Source organism: Panthera onca (assembly GCF_046562875.1).
Source record: "Panthera onca isolate mPanOnc1 chromosome E1 unlocalized genomic scaffold, mPanOnc1 haplotype 2 h2.Chr16_ul_7, whole genome shotgun sequence".
Taxonomy (NCBI): Eukaryota; Metazoa; Chordata; class Mammalia; order Carnivora; family Felidae; genus Panthera; species Panthera onca.
In genome coordinates this window covers 586248-611250 of record NW_027675821.1, presented here as the reverse complement: position 1 = coordinate 611250, position 25003 = coordinate 586248, and the positions used below count along the sequence as shown (strand labels likewise).

The 25003-nt window shown below is 48.3% G+C and overlaps 1 protein-coding gene and 1 pseudogene across 2 annotated transcripts; one reads left to right on the top strand and one right to left on the bottom strand.

Annotated features, from left to right (window-relative positions):
• Positions 1-523: 523 nt before the first annotated feature.
• On the bottom strand, positions 524-24137 carry LOC145715185 (integrin beta-3-like). Of its 2 annotated transcripts, none has more exons than XM_081794868.1 (9): positions 24022-24137; positions 23507-23596; positions 22669-22803; positions 20791-21220; positions 14622-14844; positions 13357-13457; positions 10819-10938; positions 4975-5141; positions 524-3641 (listed from the first exon to the last, which is right to left on the bottom strand). In XM_081794868.1, the coding sequence occupies exons 1-9, from the start codon at positions 24094-24096 to the stop codon at positions 3576-3578; spliced, it is 1407 nt and encodes a 468-aa protein (XP_081650994.1). In that variant the 5' UTR covers positions 24097-24137; the 3' UTR covers positions 524-3575. The 2 variants fall into 2 exon arrangements, 1 of the variants encoding a protein (XP_081650994.1); XR_014137206.1 differs by lacking the exon at positions 524-3641 and adding an exon at positions 7452-7675 and having other exon boundaries at positions 5078-5141.
• LOC145715190 (U2 spliceosomal RNA) lies at positions 11735-11889 on the top strand (annotated as a pseudogene).
• Positions 24138-25003: the final 866 nt, after the last annotated feature.

The window sequence follows — 25003 nt, the reverse complement described above, 5'->3', positions numbered from 1 at the left end:
TTCTGAGTTAGTAGCCCTGGGGCGTGGCCTGTGCATTTTTATTCCTAACAACTTCCCAGGTGATATGGAGGCTGCTGGTCCTCAAACCACATTTTGAGACCCAATTCCTTAAATAAAAGTTGGGCATTTTTCCCCCTAAAGCTGGGCATTTAAATGATCCTGTCAATAATCTGCCATCAAGCCTTTATTGTACTGATTTATGCCTCCTGCAAACAAAACCTAGGCCAAACTGACAGTCTGTTCTATTGAGATTGCACAAGTTCCTAAAAAATCCCCAATTAAAAGACAAAAAACTCCAACTCTTAGAACAGCAATAACCTACTCAGTTTGAAAACATTATGAAAGTCTAAAGAAACGCTCTGGGTTCTGGAGTAAACTTCAGTCCCCGTGGTGGTCATCATTTGGTTACATTTGGAAACAGGCTTGTTCTAAAATAATCATTTTTGAGGCGATGACATTTACTCTTTTCACCCAAAGAAAACAGAAATAACAACACAGGAAGAACTGGGCAGCCTTAGGTCAATTCTTTTTGGAAAGCACATTTAATTTACTGTTGCACAATTCAAACAGAGGGGGTGGTTAGGAAGTCAGGAAGGCACTTAAGTCATTTCAACCAGGAATACCTAACAAAGAGAGGGATCTTGAAATCATGGATGGTCTAGGAATATCTGAGAGAGAAAGAAGGGATTCGTTATGTGACAACTTGTCAGGAGCATCCCAAGCTTCCCATTACTATCCACACACCCTGAGACTGAACATACATTCTCTCCAGATGAGCTGAGCACAAATAAATAACTTCTTTGGGCTGTGCTGATACCAAAATACTATTTAGATGTTCACCCTACGTGATGCCCAAACTGACTGCCATTTGCTGTCTTGCGAACGCAGCTACAGGTTCTCCCCGCATACAAAGAGTATTGGTCTTTTTTTTTTTTTTAATCTTTATTTATTTTTGAGAGAGCGTGAACAGAGAAGGAACAGAGAGAGAGGGAGACACAGAATCCGAAGCAGGCTCCAGGCTCTGAGCTGTCAGCACAGAGACTGATGTGGGGCTGGAACTCACGAAATGTGAGTTCATGACCTCAGCCAAAGTCAAACACCTAACTGAACCACCCGGCGCCTTTTTAAAGCCTAGGAGTCTCTTTCCAGAAGCTCAAAGAGTCCTACTGATTTTTTCATCCTTTAAATATATGTTCTTCCTCCTTTGATATAGTGTCTTCATATAAACCATCTTATCTAAAGAAAAGGTCCAACTACTGCTTTAATGGACTCTTGTCTCAGTAGCCAAAGGGTATAGTTAGGTTCTAAACTTCTGGGATTCATTATCGACCCTCCCCTCCCCCATTTACCCCTCTACTGTACTACCATCCCTTTCAGTAAAGAGTAATCCATGGGTGAGACAAGGCTCAGTCATTTGCCCTACTCCTAATTCCAAGGCTTATTCTCAGTGTTAACACACGAATACAGAATACACATTTCAGCTACTTCTTAATGGATTCCTCTCCCTTATATGTGGATGCAAACGTGTGCAAAGTGAGCTAAGGAATAATAAACTAAGTGGAGCTTAAGTGCTACATTAGGAAATGTGACTGCTAACAAACATTGGAGAAGGGGCTCTAAGAGAGGACAGAATGAGGCTTTTTCATTGAGAAAGGTGATGTGGAATGACATCTGCTCTTGCAAAAGCTGGTCTCTCAGATCTCCCAACTTAACAAAAAAAGTAGTATCAACATCTCATGGAATCTTGACTGTATGTCTGATGCCACAGTAAATCCCAGCATCTCAGATTATCAATATTGAAAGACACCTTCCAGACTGGCTGGTCCAAACTATCATTTTTCAAACTAGAAAACTGAGCCCCGAAGGGAAGGAAGAGAGGCTTGCCTTAATTAAGGGTAAAACTTCCTCAGCTGCAACAATGAGGCCAGGACTTACATTTTCTGATCGTCAGACCACAGATCGTCTATAGCTCTTTCCTTTTTCTTGATGAATGGGGGGTGAGGGTGGTTGTTAATGTTTAGACCAATGTGAACACCAAGGAAGCAACTGCTAGGAGAAAAGAACCACTTGTACCCCTCCTGCTCAGAATGGCCCAGCATGCCCGTGGGGCCATCCCCACAGGCTCCCAGGATGAGAGAGCCCCTACAGATCCAGCAAATGGGCAGCAACTCCCTATGAATGATGCCAAGTGGGAGGGTCTGTATCCATCCCAAGTCTATGTGGGGTTGTTTGTTTGTTTTTAAATATGCTCCTTCCTCCTCAAATAAAACTACAAAATATAATGCAAATGTGTTTCTGTACATGTTCCTTTAGATTAAGCAAGCCTCATCATGGTTTCAGGTGACCCAATGAGAAAAATAAAATAAAATTGCACTTGTGGCCTCTCAGATTAAAGACTGAGTTAAAATGAGGTTGCCCAGCCCGTAGGAGAATAGGCCACACACGCTGATACAACTGGCCCATCATTCTAAATGTGGCACATATGCCCAGCAGACTCAGAGACCCATGGGAATGATTCCTTCACAAGACAGCCAAGAGGTAGATAAGTGCAATCAGCCCCATGGATGGATGTAGCACACAGAAGCACCAGATTGGGTGTAGGGGCGGGGGGGTGCCTTGGACAAGGGGCAGAGGGCCTGAAGGGTGGGGCCAGATCTCTGGCTCTCATCACAGCACTCTCCCTGGGAGGAAAAGCGTCCGGTCATGAAAGAAATTCCCAGTATGTAGCAAATGTCTACAGCAGTGAGAGTGTAGACGTAGCAGGTAAAGAGGTGATGCTGGTCTAAGGGTAACACGCGTCCTCCAATCGAACTTCTAGGGTGGGGTGCCAAGGAGACAAATGTGAAGGGTGATGATTATGAACTGGGGGACTCTGGCACATTCATCCAGGCCATGCATGACCCCTGAGTGGCCTTCCCATCCTCACTCCCAACAGAATTGCTGGCAAGGGCTCCCCTTGTGAGAGAACCATACTGGATTGAGGGGACAGCAAAAGACATAGGCAACTCCGATGGCTGCTCTTGCTTCTGATTTCTCCGTCAGCCTGAGGGAAGGCAAAGGAGATCAAAGTCCAGATGACACGACAAGGCTGCGGAGCCCAGCATTTGCTATCAGAGCTGCTGAGCGTCGGACCCAAGAACCGTCAACTCAAGGCAGAGTCAAGGCCCCTTCCTCTGGAACGAGAGGCTCAGCCCTGCCCTTCTCTTCGGGAGAAATGGCCGGAAAAGGAAAGCTGGCTTCTCAGTGAGGTAATGAACAGTACCTGCTCAGCTACGTGGGTCACCCTAAGGTTAAGCAGGAAGGATCCCTGAAGGAGGCATTCTGCGGACAAAGGCTGAGGAGCTCCACGTGTCTGGACACACCTCAAGTTTTAAATTACACACTCCCCCACATGCAGCACACTCACGCGCACACACGCACAGAGACCCACACCTCCACATACTGACATTCTTGTAACCCACCCCACTCCCAGCCCCCGATCCTGCCCCACGGATTTCGTTCCCTGTAAACATGACAGCAGATGTGTCCACAATTCTGGGACAGCCTGACAGTGAACTGAGGATGACTGCTTGTCATTAAGTGCCCCGGTAGGTGATGTTGGTGAAGGTGGATGTGGCCTCTTTATACAGTGGGTTGTTGGCCTGCGGAGAGAACAGAAATGTGTCTTACAGTGAATTCCTCAATTGTTCCCTGCCCTCAATGATTACATTTCGCCTGAAGAGTTTACCCAAGACACCTTTCTCCGGGCTACACCATCCATGAATCGCTTAATGCTCATTGTAACCCCATATTCGCTCCTGAGATGGGAGTGGGTAGGAAATAAGAGGAGAGAGAAAGTGGAATGCCATTGTGCTGCTGTTTCGAAGGGGTTGAATTCAACCCATTACTTTTTGGTGATCCCCAAACACCTCAGTACCACTTGTAGCCAGTATCTATTTCCTGCTTCTCTCCTGAACTCTCTCTTTTGCCCTTCTCCAATTTTTTTTTTCTTTTGTTGTGACTATGCTGGCGGATGCGGGCAGAGACGAGAAATGTAGCAGGTGGTAGCTGAAACAGAGAGGATAGCTTTCACTCAAAATAATTTTAATTTGTTCTCATCTCATCCTTCCAAGCGCTACCCACTGTCATGTTAGCAGGAAAAAATAAGACCCTCACTGGGTTGCCCAAATTATTTTCTAACAAAAAGTGATAAATCCCATAAGATCTGGCCGTCTTTAGGAGTCCCATTTCAAGAAATACAACACATTCTCATGTGCCGCTGAGATTCCAGATTTCTACACTGTACGAACAGAAACATCTCAAGTTTCTTGGGACCCTTGAGTACCAAGGCCTGAGGTGACCATCAAATGAGAACAAACTTTCAGCCTCCCGCTAGACATTCATGGACTCAAACAGCCATTTTGGAAGGTCCAGAAAAAAAAGTCAGAATGTGGAAGATGAGCCAAAGGAGAACAGAGCAAAATTAAGTATATAGAAAGTTCTCAATAGATGCTTGATTGAATGCAATCAGAATAAATTGCAGAGAGGATATGTTTTAAGAGGCTGGCCCAAAGAGTCATTTCTATCATAACTTGATTCTCTCCCACAATTGGGCAAGCTGTTGAACGTCTCTGTGCTCAGTTTTCTTATCTACAAACTGGCAATAATAACGTTCCCCACCCCCCATCATTTGTCCTGTCTTCCTCAATTAGAGAATATGTTTCCTTTTGATTATGTCAGTGTCCAGAGCAGAGCTGGGCCCTACCTGTACTCAGTCAGTTCTCACCTATGGGACCTATGGTCACTGTGTGGCAGTGAGAGACTCAGGTGGTTTTCAGGAATAATAAAGACAACAGGACCATCTCCCAATTTCCACAACAGAGACTAACTGGGAAATTATGGTGCTGGCTGAACCTGGCTCCCCTAAGTACCTACTATTTCCAGTTGAGGCTCTCAAACCAATGACTTAAGAAAATGCCCAGCCCCGACTCTTACTGTGTCCCATTTTGCTCTGGCTCGCTCTTCCTCAAATTTAGCAAACTCCTTCCGGTCATGGATGGTGATGAGGAGCTTCCAGATGAGCAGAGTAGCAAGGCCGATGAGCAAAATGGCCCCCATCACTGAGAGTAGGACCACCAGGATGTCAGGACCCTTGGGACACTCTGTCAGGAGAGAGCACAGAGCAGGGACGTTGTAAAGGCAACCTGACCAAGTAAGAAATTACTAGAAATCTCTCTGAGGGAAACAGGGCTTACAAAATAAATCAAAATTTTTAAAGGGGGGGGGGGGAGCACCAATATTTAAGACAGCAATAATCTGTCCTGAGTAGTTTAAATTAGAGGTCATAAGCAGGTCACCCCCGGTAGAATCTAACCTACTCAAGTGTTTATTAAAAAGTTGATTTTATGTTAACTCTACTGGATTTAAAACAAAAGCTTGATTAAATTTTTATTTTGTTGGCAGCATGGAATAATCAGGAGATTATCCCCCTAAAACTTCAGATTCTTCTTCTTCCCTTTAAAAACATGAATAAATAGAGGCGCCTGGGTGGCTCAGTCGGTTGAGCGTCTGACTTCGGCTCAGGTCATGATCTCACACTTTGTGGGTTCGAGCCCCGCATCAGGCTCTGTGCTGACTGCTTGCTCAGAGCCTGGAGCCTGCTTCAGATTCTGTGTCTCCTTCTCTCTCTGCCCCTCCCCTGCTCACGCTTTGTCTCACTCTGTTTCTCAAAAATAAATAAAAGTAAAAAAAAATTTTTTAAACATAAATAAAAAGGTCTGGAAACACTGCACCCACAGGGCAGCTCTGGTTAGATGTGAGTAGCTGCTGTCCCCTTTAGATGGGACACATTTTCTAGTTTGCCAGACTTGTCACCACCCTCTTTTCTCCACTAAACAGAGGCAACATGTTAACTTGTCATGGAGGCTGTGCTACTGTGGGTTCTGGAGCTAGACCGCCAGGGTTCGAATCCTGGCTGACAACTTACTTTGCTATGTGACCTTTGATAAACTATTTAACCTTTCTGGGTGTCTGTTTCCTATCTCTCCATGTTTAAAATGGAGAAAGTAATAGCACTGAATTCCAAAACTTATGAAGCATAGTTAAGTTAAATATATACTTTTAAAAATTGTTTTTAACGTTTATTTATTTTTGAGAGAGACAGAGCATGTATGGGGGAGGGGCAGAGAGACAGGGAGACACAGAATCCGAAGCAGGCTCCGGACTCCGAGCTGCCAGCACAGAGCCCAACGCGGGGCTCGATCTCACGAACTGTGAGATCATGACCTGAGCTGAAGTCGAACACCCACTGCGCCACCCAGGCACCCCAACTTATTTATTTTTTTAAGGATTATTTCTTTTTTAGAGAGAGAGAGAGAGAGTGCGCATGAGTGGGGGAGGAGCAGAGAGAGAGGGAGACACAGAATTTGAAGCAGGATCCAGGCTCTGAGCTGTCAGCACAGAGCCCAATAGGGGCTTGAACCCACGAACTGCAAGGTCGTGAGCTGAGCTGAAGTAGGACGCCTAACCAACTGAGCCACCCAGGCATCGGGCTCCATGCTGATCATGAAGCCTGCTTGGGACTCTCTCTCCCTCTCTCTCTGCCCCTCTCCCCAACTCGTGCATGCTCTCTCTCTCTCTCTCTCTCTCTCTCTCTCTCTCTCTCCCTCCCACAAAATAAATATTTAAAAAAAAAGAAACCTGTAAAAATAAACAAATAAGTTAAATATATTTAAAGAACTCAGAACACTGCCTAGCACAGACTCAGTGCTCAATAACTATCAGCTACCATTATTACTCGTGTTCTTGTTACACCTGTTTTCACTAATTTATTTACCTAGCTCCTTAGGCATTTGTATTTGTTTCTCTGGTTTGGATATGTACATCTCTGAGGGCTGGGAACCTAATGTCCTTGTTAGCACAGAGACCAGGAAGCCTGCCAACCCAGACAATATTTTGGGTTCCTTCCCAAAATATTTCGTCATCTTTAATCCTAACCCTATTGAAAGCCGACTTCCTGTTCAACCCTAGTCAACAACCAACACAGACAGAGGTGCATCACCCCTCTGAAGACCAAGCTGACTGTGCTCTGCAGAGCTCTGCTTCCCATAAACCACAGGTGTCTGATGGGTGACCTCACTCCAGTAACTTCTCAGGTGTTATGTAATTAGGTGTTTGAATATACGGGTATTGATGGGTCTGGAGAGGTGGTCATGCCTACTTTCCACACTGTCTCCCACCTTCTTCTCTAAACATACACCCTATGCTCACCACACATGACCCAAAAACAACCACCGATGCAGACCCAAGCTGGCTATTTCCCAAGCTACCAAATTATAACCTGTCTATAATTAAAGGAGCATCTGGAGAGAGGCTGTGAGGTTCCAGTGTCTGAGTTCCCAGGAGTGAAGGGCACCAGCTCTTCCGGGAACAACAATTATGAATTCTTGGGAAGAGAGGGCTGACCCTCAAACCTCAGAGTGAAATCTCTTCAATTCTGCATGTCAGTATGGGCAGGACAAGTAGAATGTCAAGAGGTCTTCAGGCAAAAACATCTATTAAGCATTTGTCCTGAAAGGAGTAGATGGCAGGATTCCCGGAAGAAGATGATGAGATCAGCTAGTCTCTAGAGAGCTCTCTCAGCCACGGTGATGAGGACCCATCGTGGAGACCCAAGGTCAGGAAAGACTGGGCAGGGCTGGCAGGTTTGACAAAAGCACAGGAAATCCAGTTAAACTTGAATTTCAGATAAACAATAATTTTTCAGCCTAAGTAGGTACTAAATGTTGAATGGGACATATTGTATTCGACGAGGCAACTCTATCTGGGAGTGATAAGGACCCAGCTCAGCGGAGCCCACTCCACATAGTAGGCTGAACACCACCCAGTCAAGGCCAAGCCCTTTGGCAGTGCTGTCTCTACTGCCTTGCAGTGGCCCAGCCCTTCAGGGAGACCATCCGCAAAGGCATGAGTTGGGGAAGAGAATGAGAATAATCCCCTCCTATGCTCTGGGACCTCAGATGACACATTCTGCACAAAGCCAGAACCCCTGAAAATAGTTGGGGGCGGTAGGTGAGAAGAGAGGTCAAATTCAGAATTCCAGGGCAACAAGATAGGGAATATGGGTCTGGGGTCCCATCTCCTCATGTGGAGGATGGAATCTACATCAGAAAAGCTACTCCACCCCCCACCCTGGGGGGTTATTTGTACCAGCTCAGGTTATCACCATCTTTCTGCCCCATAATTCCAAGTAGTGGATTCCATCTAAGAATATCAAGCCAAAAGATTTTGGTGTTACAGCAGAAGCACCTGCAAGGATTGTTATAGCAGAGATGAAGTAACGTTAAACCCCAAAGCAAGAACGTACTGCCCTTCAAAAATGAGAAAGCACAAAGGTGCAAATAGGGCGGGTGTGGAAAAATCCATGAAACGTGTTAACACAGGTGGGCGGGAAAGTGTGAGGGGTCATGGCCAAATAATCCACATGTGCTCCCCCACAGATACATACCCAGACTCTGCCCTCTCCCCTTCCCATGTCAGCTTTCCCTTGAGTCGCTAAATAAAATTAAGGTCATACCCTTTCCTTTACCTTCCTTCTCCCTTCTGAAGGGTGAGAGCCCTGGGAAAGGCAGGTGAACAATATCACGGTAGGGGGCGCCATGCTCTCCGGTACCCATGCAGCCAGCAACACCCTGGCTGACCCGGATGTAGTAGAGCTTCTTTCCACTGTCACCCGCTTCCTTCTCCAAGCAGCCAAAGTTCTCCGAGCAGGTTATCAACATGTATGCAAGCCTGCCTGTCAACTCGAATAATCAGTCCTAGTAACTCATTCAAAACCCGTTTACTAAGTATCTTCTCTGTAGATGACTGAGCCAAGTATGGAGATATAACGATAGATAAGACAGATGGTTCGTGTGTTCGTGGGGCACGTGATCTACTGAGGGAGATGGGTGATTAAAGAAGCAAGTTAATGGTGGAATGAAGGCCCATCTAAGGGAAACACAGCTGCTCTGGGACTCAAACAGGAGCACCCAACCGAATCAGAAGAAAGGATGATGGAGGAGGTCTGAGAAGGCTCACTAGGGGAAGTGATGTGTCCAAAGCAGAGGCACTCAAATATTGGGGCGTCTCACAACTGCCAGGAGCACTATTCAAGAACACAGAGGCTGGGGACACCTGGGTGGCTCAGTCGGTTAAGTGTCTGACTTTGGCTCAGGTCATGATCTCACAGTTCATGGGTTCGAGCCCTGCGTTGGGCTCAGAGCCTGGAGCCTGCTTCGGATTCTGTGTCTCCCTCTCCCTCTGCCCCTCCCATCTTTCTCTCGACTCGTGCTCCATCTTTCTCTCAAAAAATGAATGAACATTTAAAAATGTAATAAAAAATCAAATAAAAAGAACATAGAGGCTCATGGAAGCAGCATGGGGCTCAGGACTCTCGATTTTTTAGCAAGGGGAACATAGAAAAGTTGGAGACCCACTTTCCTAAAGCAGGGGCCAGCAAGCTATTGTCTGGGAGCCAAATGTGGCTTGCCACCTGTCTTTCTAAATATACTTAGGCTTGTGCATTAAATATAGACTATGGCTGCCTTCCTGTTACAATGGCAGAGTAGTCATGGCAGAGACCACAAGGCCCACAAAGCCTAAAATATTTATTTTGAGACAGAGAAAGCACGAGTGGGTGAGGGGCAGAGAGAGAGAGAGAGAGAGAGAGAGAGAGAGAGAGAATCCCAAGCAGGCTCCACACTGTCAGTGCGGAGCACAATGTGGGGCTCAAACCGATGAACCATGAGATCATGACCTGAGCTGAAATCAGGAGTCACACACCTAACCAACTGAGCCGCCCAGGTGCCGCCAAAGCCTAAAATATTTAACCCCTGGCCCTGAACAGAAAGTGTTTGCTGGACCCTGGTCTGAAGGAGGATTTGAAGAAATTTCTACAGCTGTAGGAATCAACTGACGAGCAACCAACTGACTTAGTCTCTGCCTTCAGACATTGTTCCTTCACTCATAGAAGCTCCTGTCTACCCCCCGCCTTGGCACAGCCCTTGTCCCTCAGCAGTATCACTATCAATTTACATGTCCCTCTCCCCCTGGCCTGTGAGTGCCACATCTGCTTGATTTATTGTTATATTCCCAGCACCTAGTCTACTGGCTGATATACAATAAGTACTCGAAAATATTTTCTAGTGATTCATCGCTTCGTCTGTTGTGTAAGAGAAAGGAAGGAGACGGGGGTGGTAAGGGGAAGAGAGCTAATCTACTACACTGGATGGCGACAAACCTGTGGTTGGTCTGTGTATGACGGATGAGCTCCTCCTGCTTCCAGAAGGCTGTGAGAGCAAGCACTATCTTTTCAGTGCTCAGAACACCTTGGCTTGGTGCCTCAAAGCCAGTACTGTGTCTCATGGTGACCCTGGTAAGGTCAACACCTCAAAGCATCAGGCCTTCCTCTGAAGCAGCGAACAGGTTGCCCTTGGCAACCACCTGACCTTAAGTGGAGCGGATGCTGAAGAGTCCCAGACTTTAAATTCCTCACTTCTTAATACTGTCACCTCAAAAAAATGCCAGGATGTATTTTGTCCCTTCGTGGGATCCATATCTACCTTCTTCCTTTCCTTACTCACCTTCTTTTTCTGCCTCCTCAATTAGCAAGTCACTTTCTCACAAAGATTGGTATTTAAATATCTCCCACCCCCAGATGACAGGCCCTAACTTACCACTTGTAAGGTAGTCTTAACTTGGCTGTTCTGTGTAAGAGGCGTAATGGGTGGAAATTGCTGCCTAACGTGGCTCTCCCTCTCCCTATAGGTGCAGTGTCAGGGGCCCTGGCGGTTCACGTACCTGGCTCCTCTACCACATAGAGAATGGACTTTCCACTGGAGTCTTCATAGTACTGGAATCTGACAACACAGTCATCTTCATTCTTGTACGTGCAGTTCACTGCATCCTTGCCAGTATCCTCTGAGGAAGGGGAAAATATGGGAGAGTGAAAAACAAGGCAATTCCTGGAAGACGGGGCCATCCCCAAACCCCAGTCATGGGACTTCTGAGAAAGTATGCAACAGGAAACCCTATGCCTGACATTAGGCAAGATGCCTAGACTTGAGATGGCTGTTGTGCCTGGCAATTGCCTCTAGATGACCCTCGCTGCTGAATTTTGTCCCTCCCAGACCCTTTTTGGTTCGTATTCCTTCCCTTGGAAGGGACATGACAGAACACATGACACAGTGTGATTCAAAGCCTGGCTCTACCACCTGTCAGCTGCGTAATATTGGGGAAGTTACTTGACCTCATTGGCTCTTTCTTCATCTATGAAAGGAAAAGGATAACCCACCTCACAACACTGGTAGAGAACTAAATGATGTCAAGTGAACAGTACCTAATAGAGAAGGGTGTTCCCTTCCCTCTCTTTCCTTTCCCTCCTGGCTCAACTATTCTCAATAGTTTGTTGGCAAAGCCCTTACATTTCTTCCGTTTCTGCGTCTGATCCAGTGTTCCTCTCCAGAGCCAGCCTCTCTTCTCTGACTCCCATCACTTTTTTGTAGGCTTCACCCCTTCTAATTCTGAAGCCTCTTATTCTGACAGGGAAACTATAGGTGCCCCTCTATCATTTGCACCACGTCCTATAGTGATGCAACCAGACAGGTAAAACTGACACACGATGATGTTAAGCAAATGCACCAAGATCACAACACAAGTACGTGATGGAACAGAACTAAAACAGGAGTCTCAGAGCACACCAGACTTGAACTCAATGATTGTTTCTCGGCCTTTTGGCTAAGATCAAGTGTAGTATCAGACTTGAACTCAATGAGCCGCCCGAAAACTAGTGGTATAAGAGTACAGTGGAAAGAGTAAGGATTTCCAGATTCATTCTAAGCTTAACTTGTTCGGGCAAGTTATGTAGCTTTCCTGAGATTCAGTTTCCTCATCTGCAAAATGAAGATAACAACAGTACCACAGTTCTACTCTACTAGGTGGCTGAGAAAAAGACAAGATCATGTGTATGAAAAGATACTTGCCTAACTTTTATAAGTTACACAATTCCATACAAACAAGCATTTATCTTTATGATTATCATGGCACGGGGGTGGGGGTAAGAGAAATACTTTCAACTAACCTGAGATTCCCCTCTGGTCTAGGTAATAAAAACATCTCACATCTCTCTCAGCAGTCTTGCCCGCCTGAGCTAATCACAGCATACCGATTCTCCTCAGGAGGAAAAGCCGTCTCTTCAAACTCAATCCCCAAATCATGCCCCTCACCCCCCCCCCCCACCAGCCCCACTTCTGATATTAGCCAAAGGATCCAGAGAGCTGACCCTTTTCTGTAACACCCCAAGCCAGAAGCCGACTGACTGGCTGTGTCTCACTGTGGCTCTCACTGAAAACATGTTTCCTGCCTTCGTGAGAGACAGCTATCTCAGGAGAGATTGCCATCTCCCTAGACCAACCAATGCCTAGCTGACCCAGATAACATCAGATGTGCTGACAGCAACAAAGATTATCCCCTTTTTGGTCAAGGTGAAATTCAAACTACAGGGGCGCCTGGGTGGCGCAGTCGGTTAAGCGTCCGACTTCAGCCAGGTCACGATCTCACGGTCCGTGAGTTCGAGCCCTGCGTCAGGCTCTGGGCTGATGGCTCAGAGCCTGGAGCCTGTTTCCGATTCTGTGTCTCCCTCTCTCTCTGTCCCTCCCCCGTTCATGCTCTGTCTCTCTCTGTCCCAAAAATAAATAAACGTTGAAAAAAAAAAAAAATTTAAAAAAAAAAAAAAAAAAAAAAAAAGAAATTCAAACTACAATGACTGCAGGCAAGAGTTTTGCTCACCACTGTATTTTTATCTGTCTTATTCTAGGAAGGGCTCCAGAGAGCCAAAAAAGGCTACAGCATTATGATTTTAGCTAAAATCCATAAGGGTGAAGGTTTCCCTCCAAACCAGCAGAGCAGTATGCCTGGGCATTGCTGAACACTCTCAGTTAAGTAAACTCAGTAAATGGTTACTAGCCTCCTAAACTGACATCACCTAGCCTAGGTTTCTTCATCCGTAAAATGGGATGCATTGTCTTCCTCTCCCTGGGGAGGTCAAGTTAGGGTTGATTTCTACATACTTTAAAAGTTATCTGTAGGGTCTTGCTGAGTCTGTGGGTGCCGGGAAGCAGCAGAATGGGGAGGGACTGTGGAACAAATTAGCAGAGGGCACAAGAGGACTCAGGGAAGCTGGCCTTTATTAAGTGCCTAGTGTGCATCAGGTCTGTACAACATGCCTTTGAGGCAGGGATTACTCTTCCATTTTACTGATGAGACATAGACACGTTTTGGGATCAACTGAAAACTTCAGCAGCCGCATATGTGCACAATTCTAAGACATGCTGAGCTTACTGAGCTCCTTCACAGGCTCAATCTCATCACGACAGTAACGGCTGCAGGTATTTTCTTTATGTAGGTCTCCTCGGTCAAATTTCTTACACTCCACACACTTCCTAAAAGAGAGACGACACAGAGATTAAGACAAGGGAGGAGAGGGACGCCTGGGTGGCTCAGTCAGTTAAGCATCCGACTTCGGCTCAGGTCATGATCTCGCCGTCTTCGAGTTCGAGCCCTGTGAGTTTGAGCCCTGCGTCAGGCTCTGCGCTGACAGCTCAGAGTCTGGAGTCTGTTTGAGATTCTATGTGTCCCTCTCTCTGCCCCTCCCCAATTGCACTCTGTCTCTCTCTCTCTCTCTCAAAAATAAAGAAACAAAAAAGACGAGAGAGGAGCAAACCTACGTGTGTGTCAGTCCAGCTCTGACATCCACACACCAGAAAGCTGCCCCACCTTGGAAAACAAACACCGAAACAAAAACCCCTGTAAGACAATTCTGGGGGACCCAGAGGGTCGGGTCTGGAGTTCAGGGGTGGGAGTTCCTCCTCACCCAGAGGCAGGGCCTGGCAGGCAGAAGGCCCCAGTCCCCTCATTAAACTTCTTCATGTCCCATCCGAGAGTGTGACAGGAGGTAAGGCGTGTGCCACTTCGAGGAGCCTTAAAGGCAGAACCGGTCATGTAATCTGGGGACCCAGCACAAAAGAAGATGTCAGGCCCCTTGTTCAAAAATCCCTAAGCATTACAAGACAGTGCCAGCAGAGCGGTAAACCAAGCATGGGGCCCTTCTAAGCACAGGGCTCTGTACAAATGCACAGGTTGCATGCCTATGAGCCCAGCCCTGCTGAAAGTGGCAAGAGAAATGGCAGGAGCTTCCCCTGACCCCAGATGAGTGGAGTTTGTACTAGCGAACATCTCCTGTTTCACAGAATCCTTCATAACTCCAGCCCAACTCTCCCACACGATCGGAACATGAGAACGTTCCCCAGAAGTTCCCTGGTTTAGCCTTCCTCCCAACTCAGGGATTCAGGATGCCATCCCAGGAGAGGGGTTTCTCCAACTGGAGTCCAGCGGGTGCTACTTTGGCCCCTGCATGGTTGGCTCTCCCTCCCTCTTTGCCCAAACTTTTCCGTGGGAAGAGGAAAGCTAGCCTCTTAGCTGCAGCGGACGCCTCCTCCTGAAGCTTTGGTGAGTAAGAACCTGGAGGGTTGGGGATTCTAGCCTGGGGGACCCCCTCCCTCCTTCTAGCACCCGACTGGCTCCAACTCACTTCTCTGCCCACTCACTTCTTAAAGGTGCAGGCGTCAGGGCAGGTGGGGCACTTCTCACAGGTGTCCCCGTAGGAGCCGGGCTGGATGCACTTGCAGCTGCCGCACTTACACTCGCCCCGGCCGCTGCACAGCAGCCCGTTGCTGGACATGCAGGTGTCGGTGCGCGTGGTACAGTTGCAGTAGAAGCCGGTCCAGTCGGAGTCACACAGACAGTCCCCACAGCTGCACTGGCCGTGACCTGAAAGCACACAGCCCGAGGGGGCGGGCAGCAGGTGAGGGGCCCCAACCCGTGGCTCAGCCTGCTCTCCAGCTTTACCCTCATCCACCCTCCTCCCACGGCCACTCATTAACACCCCACGGAAGCGTCACCACCTTCTATCCTTCTAGCCTCATGCTGCTAGCTCTGCCTTGACGCCCTTTCGTCCTGTGATCGCTACCAAACTCCCACTTACCTTTCGAAGCTCAACTCAAAAGTTCCTTCCCCTCCATAACTTTTTCTGACCTCCCCGGAGCAAATTGTCTACTACGTGTTCTCCCAGCACTTACATATGCCTCTATTTTAACCCTCATGACCAGCCCATTTGCTTGCCTATCTGTTTCTCTTTCTAGATTTTGAGCTCCACAGTGAGAGAGGACATATCAATTTGTCCGTCGGCAGGGATTAGCGTAACGTCTGAAATACAGTAGGCATGCAATTAATGTTTCTTTATCCATTTATGCAACAAATATTTATTGAGCTCACACTGGGCACTGGAGATTCGGCAGTGAATGAGACAGGAAAGGTCCCTATTACCGTGGAGCTTGTGTCCTAGTTAAGTTCCTGGGTAGGGTGCCTGGTGGCTCAGTTGGTTAAGCATCTGACTCTTGATTTCAGCTCAGGTCATGATCTCACGGTTTGGTTAGTGAGGTCAAGCCCTGCATCAGGCTCTGGGCTGACAGCCTGGAGCCTGCTTGGGATTCTCTCTCTCCCTCTCTCTCTCTCACACACAAAATAAGTAAATAAACATTAAAAAAGAAAAAAAAATCCTGGGAACCACACACACATTCACCAGCATGTGCCCTGTGTTGTATCATCACAGTACTGCAGAGAGCCATCAGCCCTAGTAGGAAAGACCTACTCACTTTACTGCATGAATGTAGGAATGGGAAAGAGAGATTGGGGTAGGGGGTAGATTGGTTAAATGCAGGTGTTAACTCTCAGTGCTACATCCCCCTAATCACTTAACAAGGCTTGAAAACTTGGCTCTCCCAAACTCAGAAGAAAGGGTGACTCATTCTCAAGGATTCCGAATCAGGAAGAAGTGGATGAATAATAAAAATCTGACTGTTAATCAGAGGAAAGGCAGGGAGCCAAGGGGAAGTAACCTCAACGGGTCTCAAAATCATGTCACTGTGTGAGCGGATGGGCCCCAAGATGGTGGAGGAGAGCGAGGTGCATAGGCTCAAACAGACACTAGCTGGCATCTTCTGCTCCCCAGGGACCCCAGTGGGTCTGACTAGAGGCCCTTGGTCAATGAGTCTCTCTGCCAGTGATCCTAGCACCATCCTCTATTCAAGACTCAGACACACCTTTGCTGCCTTGGAAAGAGATGTCTGCTTCTTTCTGGATGGCAAACATAAGGTCAGCTGCCCCAGCTCCAAATATCTGGAGAGTAGAGCCCGCTCCACCCGGAGGCAAAGGGAATGGTCTTGTGTAACCTTTGTCCACCAGTCATTGGCCCAGGTCTGAGGGCAAGACAGCTCCTGTCAGCTGAAGATAATTCCAAGGAAGGGGCAGCTGTGAGCCATTATCAGCAGCCCTAACAGCAGCTGGAGGGGCCCCACAGTGTCTACTACAAGCAGCTTTCAGTGATGGCTCCCGAACAGGGAAAGGCAGACGCCACAGAGGTCTGGCAGCACCCGGAGGCCTCCGCCTCCTCAGAAACCCTTGTCCCATAGTGTTTCCTTTGTGAGGCCAAACAAAGTAACCTTTGAGAAGATGGTCTGCCAGGCCAGCCACGGAGCGAGGCTGGAAGTAGAGTGGCGGGCCGGAGCCGGCAGGCCGAGCCCGAGCCCTGGCAGGGTCAGCCCTCAGAAGGAAGCTACAGTGCGGTAATGTCACAGGACTGGCATCCCTCCAGCAAAAGGGTGGCTGAGCCTGGGTTCACAGCAAAGTCAGAGGAGGAGGGTGAGAAATGAAGAGAGAGTGTAAGAAAGAGGAGGGAAATAGAAAAGAAGGCAGCAGGGGAGGGGTGGAGATGAGGGAGGGGGAGGGGTAAGGGAGGAGCAAGTATTTTAGGTCAGAGGGAATGACCTCTCCCTATAGAGCGTGACTCCCAGGCCGATGTCAGCCCCACTCCTCCCTGCCTTATGAGCCGACCCTTTGTCTGACATCCTACTTCCTCCATGAAGCCACCCAGGCCTCCTCTGTTCACACTGGGTCTCTCTCCAGGAGACTCCTATAACATTCCCCAGGGACAACTCACTTCTTTTCTTTAATTTTTTAAAAATGTTTTATTTATTTTTGAGAGACAGAGTGAGAGTGGGTGGAGGGGCAGAGAGAGGGGAAGACACAGAATCGGAAGCAGGCTCCAGGCTCTGAGCTGTCAACACAGAGCCCAACGCGGGGCTCAAACTCACAAACCACGAGATCATGACCTGAGCCGAAGTTGGACGCTTAACCAACTGAGCCACCGAGGCGCCCCAAGGACGCCTCACTTCTAAGATCTGGCACGTTCTGCCTCATGTTGTGAATTATCCTCAGGTAAGTTAATTAAGGGCAAAACTGTCTTATTCATGCCTCCCTATCCCACAACACTACAGCACAGAACCTGGCTCAGGGGTGTCTGATCAATCTATGCTCATGGATGTCCCTCGGGGAGAAGGATGAGTCCCTCGGGGAGTCCCTCGGGGAGAAGGATGCACTCCCTGATGTTTCCGAAGGAAGTGCTGATAACAGATGACCACAAAAGACCATGCCTCCAGCGGGGAGGGGGAAGGCCAGAGGCTGGGGAAATGGCTAAGTCATAGCATGCCCCCCTCGTGAGCCACTGCTTGCAGCAAAGAACAGACCAGGCCAGCAGCCCAGGGAAGAGACAATGGTGAACTGGTCTACAAACTGAGTGGTCAGGAATCACGCATGCCCCCTGTTCACCCGTGTGGACTGAGCGCCTGGCACAGAACAGGTGCTCAATAAGTGTGTGTCCCTGAGCATCCGTCACTGGGGAGTGTGACGGCAGCACCACAGGATCCAGACCTGCAGCCAGTAGGCACACAACACCCGGGCTGGCAGTGGGGGAGGGAGGCCTCTGAGCTGCTGCCTGGGGTTCCCTCCTGAATTGGGTGGAGCGCATTGCTGACGAGCTGTGCTTGCACCAGTGAGAGGCAGGAAGCAGGCTGCTGAACCCGATGGCTTTGTTTCGCAGCATCGGTGGGGCCAGCAGCTGAAGGAAACACACTCTGCCCGCGGTCCCTCCCACCCTGCCTCATACCAGACCAGGAACCAGGAGGCTTGGAGGACAAGTGGCCCTCCCTCTGTCCCTGGTGCCCCCAAGGGGCTATCTGTAGGCCTCACGTAGGACAACCCTCTTCCCCTCAGCCCCACCCTACTCCCCGTGGTCTCCCACATCAAACTTACCATTCCTTTTGGTACTCTGAATATGATGTAAGTACTATTCACTAGTAAAATGAGCTGAAATGCCTCCCTCACCCTCTAATTCAAACTGCTGTTGGGGGGTCCGTGCCTGATCTCTTTCTCCCCTAATCTCCCTGCTACCATTTTTTTCCAATCTCTGTCAAATTTTGCTGACATGAATAAAGGAAACAATGTTGTAGATAATAAAAAGAAGTCTTTTTTATGTGACTTGGGCATGTTTTAGAATGACATAGATTTATGGGGCACCTGGGTGGCTCAGTCAGTTAAGCCTCCGACTTCAGCTCAGGTCATGATCTTAAGGTTTGTGAGTTCGAGCCCCATGTCGGGCTCTGTGCTGACAGCTTAGAACCTGGAGCCCACTTCGGATTCTGTGTCTCCCTCTCTCTCTCTCTCTCTGCCCCTCCCTCACTCATGCTCTGTCTCTGTCTCTCTCTCTCTCTCTCTCTCTCTCTCTCTCAAGAATAAATAAACATTAAAAAAAATTTTTTAAGTTTTTTTAGAATCAAATTGTTTTTTTAACATTTCTTATTGAGAGACAGAGACAGAGCATGGGCACAGGAGGAGCAAAGAGAGAGGGAGACACAGAATCTGAAGCAGGCTCCAGGCTCTGAGCAGTCAGCACAGAGCCTGACGCAGGGCTGAAACTCACAAACTGCAAGATCATGACCCGAGCTGAAGTAGGATGCTTAACCAACTGAGCCACCAGGTGCCCCCTTTTTAATTTTTTTTTAAAAGAATGACATAGATTTACCTTTCTAATCAAGTTTTCATATACATATATATATATATACATATATATATATACATATATATATATATATATAAATTTTAAAGTTTATTTATTTGAGAGAGAGAGCGAGTTCAAGCAGGAGAGGGGCAGAGAGAGAGGGAGAGAGAATCCTAAGCAAGCTCCACAGTGTCAGGGAGGAGCCCATCGTGGGGCTTAAACTCACAAACCCTGAGATTGTGACCTGAGCCGAAATCAAGAGTCAGTTAACCATCTGAACCACACTGGCAGCCCTTTCTAATCAAGCTTTCTTAAAGGCAGATGTTAAAGTGAACATCTGGTTGGATTAGTTCGGCTCCTTTAAGCCCCATTGCAAAGGAAGCCAATCTCCGCCATAGATTTGATCACCAAAGAAGCCAATTATAATCTGTGTTAATTAACCACACAATACACCCATAAACCAATCCTAAACAACTTGCAAATGTCTTTGATCTCTCTGTCACAAGAGGAATCAAGCCTCAGAGACCATAATCCAGTGAAAACCTATCCCCAGTGCCCCAGGAACTACTCAGGCTGCCTAGTTGCCTCTGCAAGTATTGTCAGCACATACAGACGACATTCACATTAGTTCCACTTGGTCTAGCTGGGGAAGTAGCCTAGGAGCAGTCTTTAGGGCAAGGAAAGACCAGGTTGAGATTTTCCGTGGGCCTCAAGACTTTACTGAATTTTGTAATGAGAAGGACAAAAAGTATCCTGCAGGTAGAAGGAGCCAAAATCGTAACCCCCAGTTTGCAGGCTGGGCCTCTCAATGGCAATCCTTTCCCATGTCTGTGCTGTCCAGCATGCCACGAGCCACGTGGAGCTCCTGAGCAACAGAGGAAATGAATTTTTCATTTTTCATTTATTTTTTAAATTTTTTTAAGTTCATTTGAGAGAGAGGAAAAAAAAAAAAACCTCCAATGGGGGAGGGGCAGAGAGAGAGAGAGAATCCCAAGCGGGCTCTATGCAGTCAACACCCTGGCAGTGCAGTCAGAGCTTTAACCTACTGAGCCACCCAAGCGCCCCTCATTTTTCATTTAACTTAAATTTATTTAAATTTTATTTAAGTTATAATTCAATGTGACTAATTTACAAATAAATAGCCACACGGGGCTACTATATCTGACAGCACAGATCTAGAATCCAAAACGTTATAGTGCCAATAGCGATAACAAAATAGTGCCAGCATGTAAAAAGAGCTTATGATTTTCCACTCATTGTTCCGAGTGTATTGGCTGTTAAACGTGCTCCATTGCCTTGCTTTTTTACTATTTTCCAAGTCTTGTCATGAAAAGACAAATTCATGTAAAATAATTACTACCAACTTTACTACGCATTCTGATACCATGCAGTTTCCGAATCTGTAACTACTAAAAATCTAATTACCAGCAGCCAGAGATTTTTTTTTTTAACCTAAAAAGGGAGTTGTTCCGCATCCTTGAAATGATCAAGAGCCAGTGATTTAAAGTATTAGCAGGATGGCAGGTGGAAGAAAAGAAAATAACGGTCTTCACCTTCAGGCTCCCCCACTCGTTCCCATGCTCCAGGAGAGCAGAGGCTCCCTTCCGCTGTGTACCCCAGGAGCAAGGACGCGGGGAGCAGAGCGGAATTACAGAGAACCTCCTTCCTGTCTTCTGCCGTTGGAGTGGAAGGACCATCCACTCGGCTCTGCCTGCTGGGCCTTCCTGTGCCCACCTAAGCCCCGGCCTAAGTTTCCAGAGGCTGTGGATGTGCGAGCGAGCGTGCGCGGGTACAGGGGCGGGAGGGTGTGCAGTTTCACTCACCTGAGCACATCTCCCCCTTATAGCGGACGCAGGAGAAGTCATCACACTCGCAGTACTTGCCCGTGATCTTGCCAAAGTCACTGCTGTGGCAGACGCACTGGCCACACAGGCACTCGCCCCGCTGGCTGCAGGCGGGCTGGCCCTCCCGGGGGCTGCACTCTTCCTGCTGCGAGGGGCGGTAGTCCTCTTCGGAGCACTCGCACTGGGACCCCAGCCACCCGGGCCCGCAGCGGCACACCCCACACTCAAAGGTCCCGTTGCCATTGTTGCAGCGGCGGCTGTAAGGCTCAGCATGGGCCTGGCACGCACAGTCACAGTCGAAGGTGACCTGAACGGTGAGGCTGTCTTTGAAGCCTACAGGCTTGATGGTGAAGGACTTCTCCCTCTCCTGCGGGCAGCCTCGCACCTTGGCCTCAATGCTGAAGCTCACCTGGGTGGAAAGGAAGACCGCATTCAAACACAGGCGCACCCTGTTATCACTCCAGCCCTGGAGGGAAAGAAGCCCCGCCCTGCCCCGCCCTGCCCCGCCCTGCCCTGCCCGGGAATATCCAAACTGGGTGTCTCATCCCCCAGCAACCTGGAGTTCCTCAGCCTCCAAATGACCAAGGTCTGCAAAGCAAAAAGAAAAGCCTGGGGACAGTTGTCCAGTTGTATCTGGTTGGGTGCACAGACATAATTTACAGTCAGGAGAGAGGTTGGTTTTGGTTTTTTTTATATATATATCTATTTTTTGGGAGACTGCAAGTGGGGGAAGGGCAGAGAGAAGGACAGAGGATCTGAAGCAGGCTCTGCGCTGACAGACTGACAGCAGTGAGCCTGAGGTGGGGCTCGAACTCACGAACTACAAGATTATGACCTGAGCTGAAGTTGGATGCTCAACCAACTGAGCCACCCAGGTGCCCCTGGATATGTGTGTGTGTGTGTGTGTGTGTGTGTGTGTGTTTTAATTCCACCTGTGAAATAAGCCAGCTCAAGCAGAACAGAACCTGTGATCTTATAAAAATTCTTCTCTGGCCAATGAAGCCAGCTGGACTGATTATACACAAGGTCAGTCAGCCAGACACACAAAGCACTATATGGCACCACACGATGCCACACAGTGACCAAAGGCTCAGGATCTACTGTTTAATTTCCATATAGTACATCATCACTTGTGCAGTCAAACACCTTTCCGGCCAATATTTCTTAGACAGGATATGTGCACATGTTCTAGAATATAGATAGGTGTACGGACAGATGGATGGACCTAGATACAGAAATGATAGAGATACAGGTGATACCGGTGATAGAGATATAGCTATCCCCCTTTCTGCTTCCCTCCCTCTTCACCAACCCCTCCCCCCATCGGCAGAAGCAGAAGAGAACCAGTAAGGAAAGAAAGCCATAGAGGCCACAGAGGGACCTGAGAGGCAAAATGAACATTTGCGTTCTGGAAGTCTATGACAGTGGGTATTTGGTATTTTTGCCTGTTCCATTTGCTGTTGAATCTCCAGCAGCGAATGATGCCTGGCACAAAGTTGGCGCTCAGCAACTATCGGTAGATGTGACTGCCATTTCACATTGTAGAGGAAAGACAGGTATTACCTTAGGGGAGGCTGGAGACTGGGCCAAAGGTAAGAAATATTTTCATTTGCAATCAGCTGTGCATAAACAAACAGAGGTAAGCTAAACGCAAGTTTTTTAAAGATCTCCACGTAGCGGAGAAGTTTAGACAACAGGAGTCAGAGGAAAAGGTTGGCAGCTCCGTTATATCCAACTTGTAATGACCTTCGGGAAGAAGGTGCAGGGGAGGAATGGAAGGGTGCCCACAGACGCTCAGGGGCAAAGGCCAGGGCCAGAGCTGAAGCTTCAGCCCCTGCCCAGCCCAGCCCACCTCACCGTGTCTCCAATCTTGAGTCCGACACAAGACTTGAGCCCAGGGATGACCTCGTTGTTGAGACAGGTGGCGTTGAAGGATAGAGACAGCTCCTCGGGGAGGTCCCGCACTTCCAGCTCTACTTTAGAGCGGATTTTCTGAGCAGAAAGGGGGCAAAAGAAGGTTAAGGAGATGAGCCGAGAGGAAGTAGACAGGAACCAATTCCACCCCAAGTAAAATACCAGGTGGCCATGGACTCACCGCGGCAGTGCTGGGTGCTGGGGTTTGCTTAGAAGCTGCCAGAGGAGAGCATCCTTAGGAGCCTATTTCTTACAATATTTCCTGCCCAAGGTCTGCTCCTCTCTCTCTCTCTGTGCCCCCTGGTGTCTAGTTGAATCTGGGTAAAATCTAAACCAGCCACACCCTCCTGCAAGCCTCAGAGACATGCAAAAAGGGAGGGCTAGCACTGGTCACCTTGGATAGTAGCTTTTTTTACCTAATTTTTAACCAACCTCATCTTCCCCTTGGCTCAGCTCCCTCTTCTCTCTATTGTTGGAGCCCTATCCCTCACCCTGTCCTTCCTCATCACCACCCCCAACCTCTCTTTCCTTTCCACCTTCTCTAAGCTCTTCCACCCACTGCTCCTGACACTCCCTGGCAATTCTTTCTGAGCCATTTCCCTCTCAGAAGGCTGCATTCCTCCCAGTGCTGGCCACCAGCCAGCCTCTAGAAGAATAAGAGGAAGGCAGTGAAGGCTGCATCGTGGACTCACATCCAGGACTCCAAAATCTGCGTTCCCTCCTGGGGAATGCCGAGTGAGGTGGATTCTTAGCAGACCCAACCCCAGTGCGAGACACTTACCCCATAAGCATCAACAATGAGCTGAAGGACGTTGCTGGAATTGGCAGACAGAACCCCCACTGTCGTCCCTGGGATGAGCTCGCTATAGTTCTAGAAGGTAAGAGAGAGAGATGTACAAGGCTGACTAAATGAAGAGGGTGATCTCAAAAGCCCTCCCCAAATCAGAATGAGGGTCTTGAAACGAAGATTGAGGGAAGGATGGGATATTTTACTTGTCACTTCCAGGAACAAACCTAGCAGTTTTGCAGCCCTGAGAAAAATTATAAAGAACTTCTCACACCCCTCTCCCCCAATAAATTACTCCCCTCCAGCACCACAAACACCAACACACCCATCCCGTGAGGTTCAAGGTTGGAGGAGAGAGACCATAAAAAGGAACCATTTGCCCCTGGGAATAGGCTGGAGGAGGGGCTTTCCTGGTTGGGAAGCATGGCCCGTGCTAGTGTGCCTGGGTTCCCAGAGACGGCTCCACCCAATACAGACCCCACTCCCGAAATCCCTGAAGGCACAGTCACCTGGTAGAGACTGACTACATTTTCCGTTACAGCAAAGATCAAATTGATGTTTTTCTGGGATAGCTTCTCGGTCATCAGCCCCAGAGAGGGATAATCCTGTAAAATGGGAGGATGTGGAAGTCAGTTAAGAATTCACCTGAATTCTACACCTTAGAACTTGGCTGATTTGGGCTGTGGCCCAGACGGTGGTGGTGCTGAAACCTTTTCACGCCATGATCAGTGTGAGGCAATGGACTAAGTGGCAACACAAACCCAGTTGTGAACTCCAGGGACAGATGAAGAGGCAAAGGCTGGTCAAAGCCAAGCATCTCAGGGCACCTGGCTGGCTCAGTTGGTTGAGTGTCTGACTCTTGATTTTGGCTTAGGTCATGATCTCACAGTTCATGAGACTGATCCCCGCATCAGGCTCTGCACTGACAGCGTGGAGCCTACTTGGGATTCTCGCTCCCTCCCTCCCTCTCTGCCCCTCCCTGCACACTGCGTGTGCTCTCTCTTTCTCTCAAAATAAATAAATAAACATTAAAGAGAACCCAGGCAGCTCAGTTGGTTGACGGGGTCATGATCTCACGGTTTGTGAGTTGAAGGCCCTCATCAGGCTTGCTGCTGTCTGCACAGAGCCCACTTCTGATCCTCTGTCTCCGTCTTTCTGCCCCTACCCCACCCATGCATGCGCACGTGCGCGCTCTCTCTCCCTCTCTCTCTCAAAAATAAATAAAACGTTTAAAATAAATAAGCATAGGGGTGCCTGGGTGGCTCAGTCGGTTGAGCATCCGACTTCGGCTCAGGTCATGATCTCACGGTCCGTGAGTTCGAGCCCCGCATCGGGCTCTGTGCTGACGGCTCAGAGCCTGGAGCCTGCTTCCGATTCTGTCTCTCTCTCTCTCTCTGCTCCTCCCCCGCTCACACTGTCTCTCTCTCCTTCAAAAATAAATAAACATTAAAAAAAAATTTTTTTTGGGGCGCCTGGGTGGCGCAGTCGGTT

Bases quoted from the DNA above. Each gene is read 5' to 3' on its own strand.
- LOC145715185 (XM_081794868.1), bottom strand. From the start codon at position 24,096: ATGACCGAGAAGCTATCCCAGAAAAACATCAATTTGATCTTTGCTGTA. The intron at 22,804-23,506 runs GTAAGTGTCTCG...CTTTCTGCTCAG, and splicing joins TCATTGTTGATGCTTATGGG to AAAATCCGCTCTAAAGTAGA. The intron at 14,845-20,790 runs GTGAGTGAAACT...GTGTGCTTTCAG, and splicing joins TAAGGGGGAGATGTGCTCAG to GTCACGGCCAGTGCAGCTGT.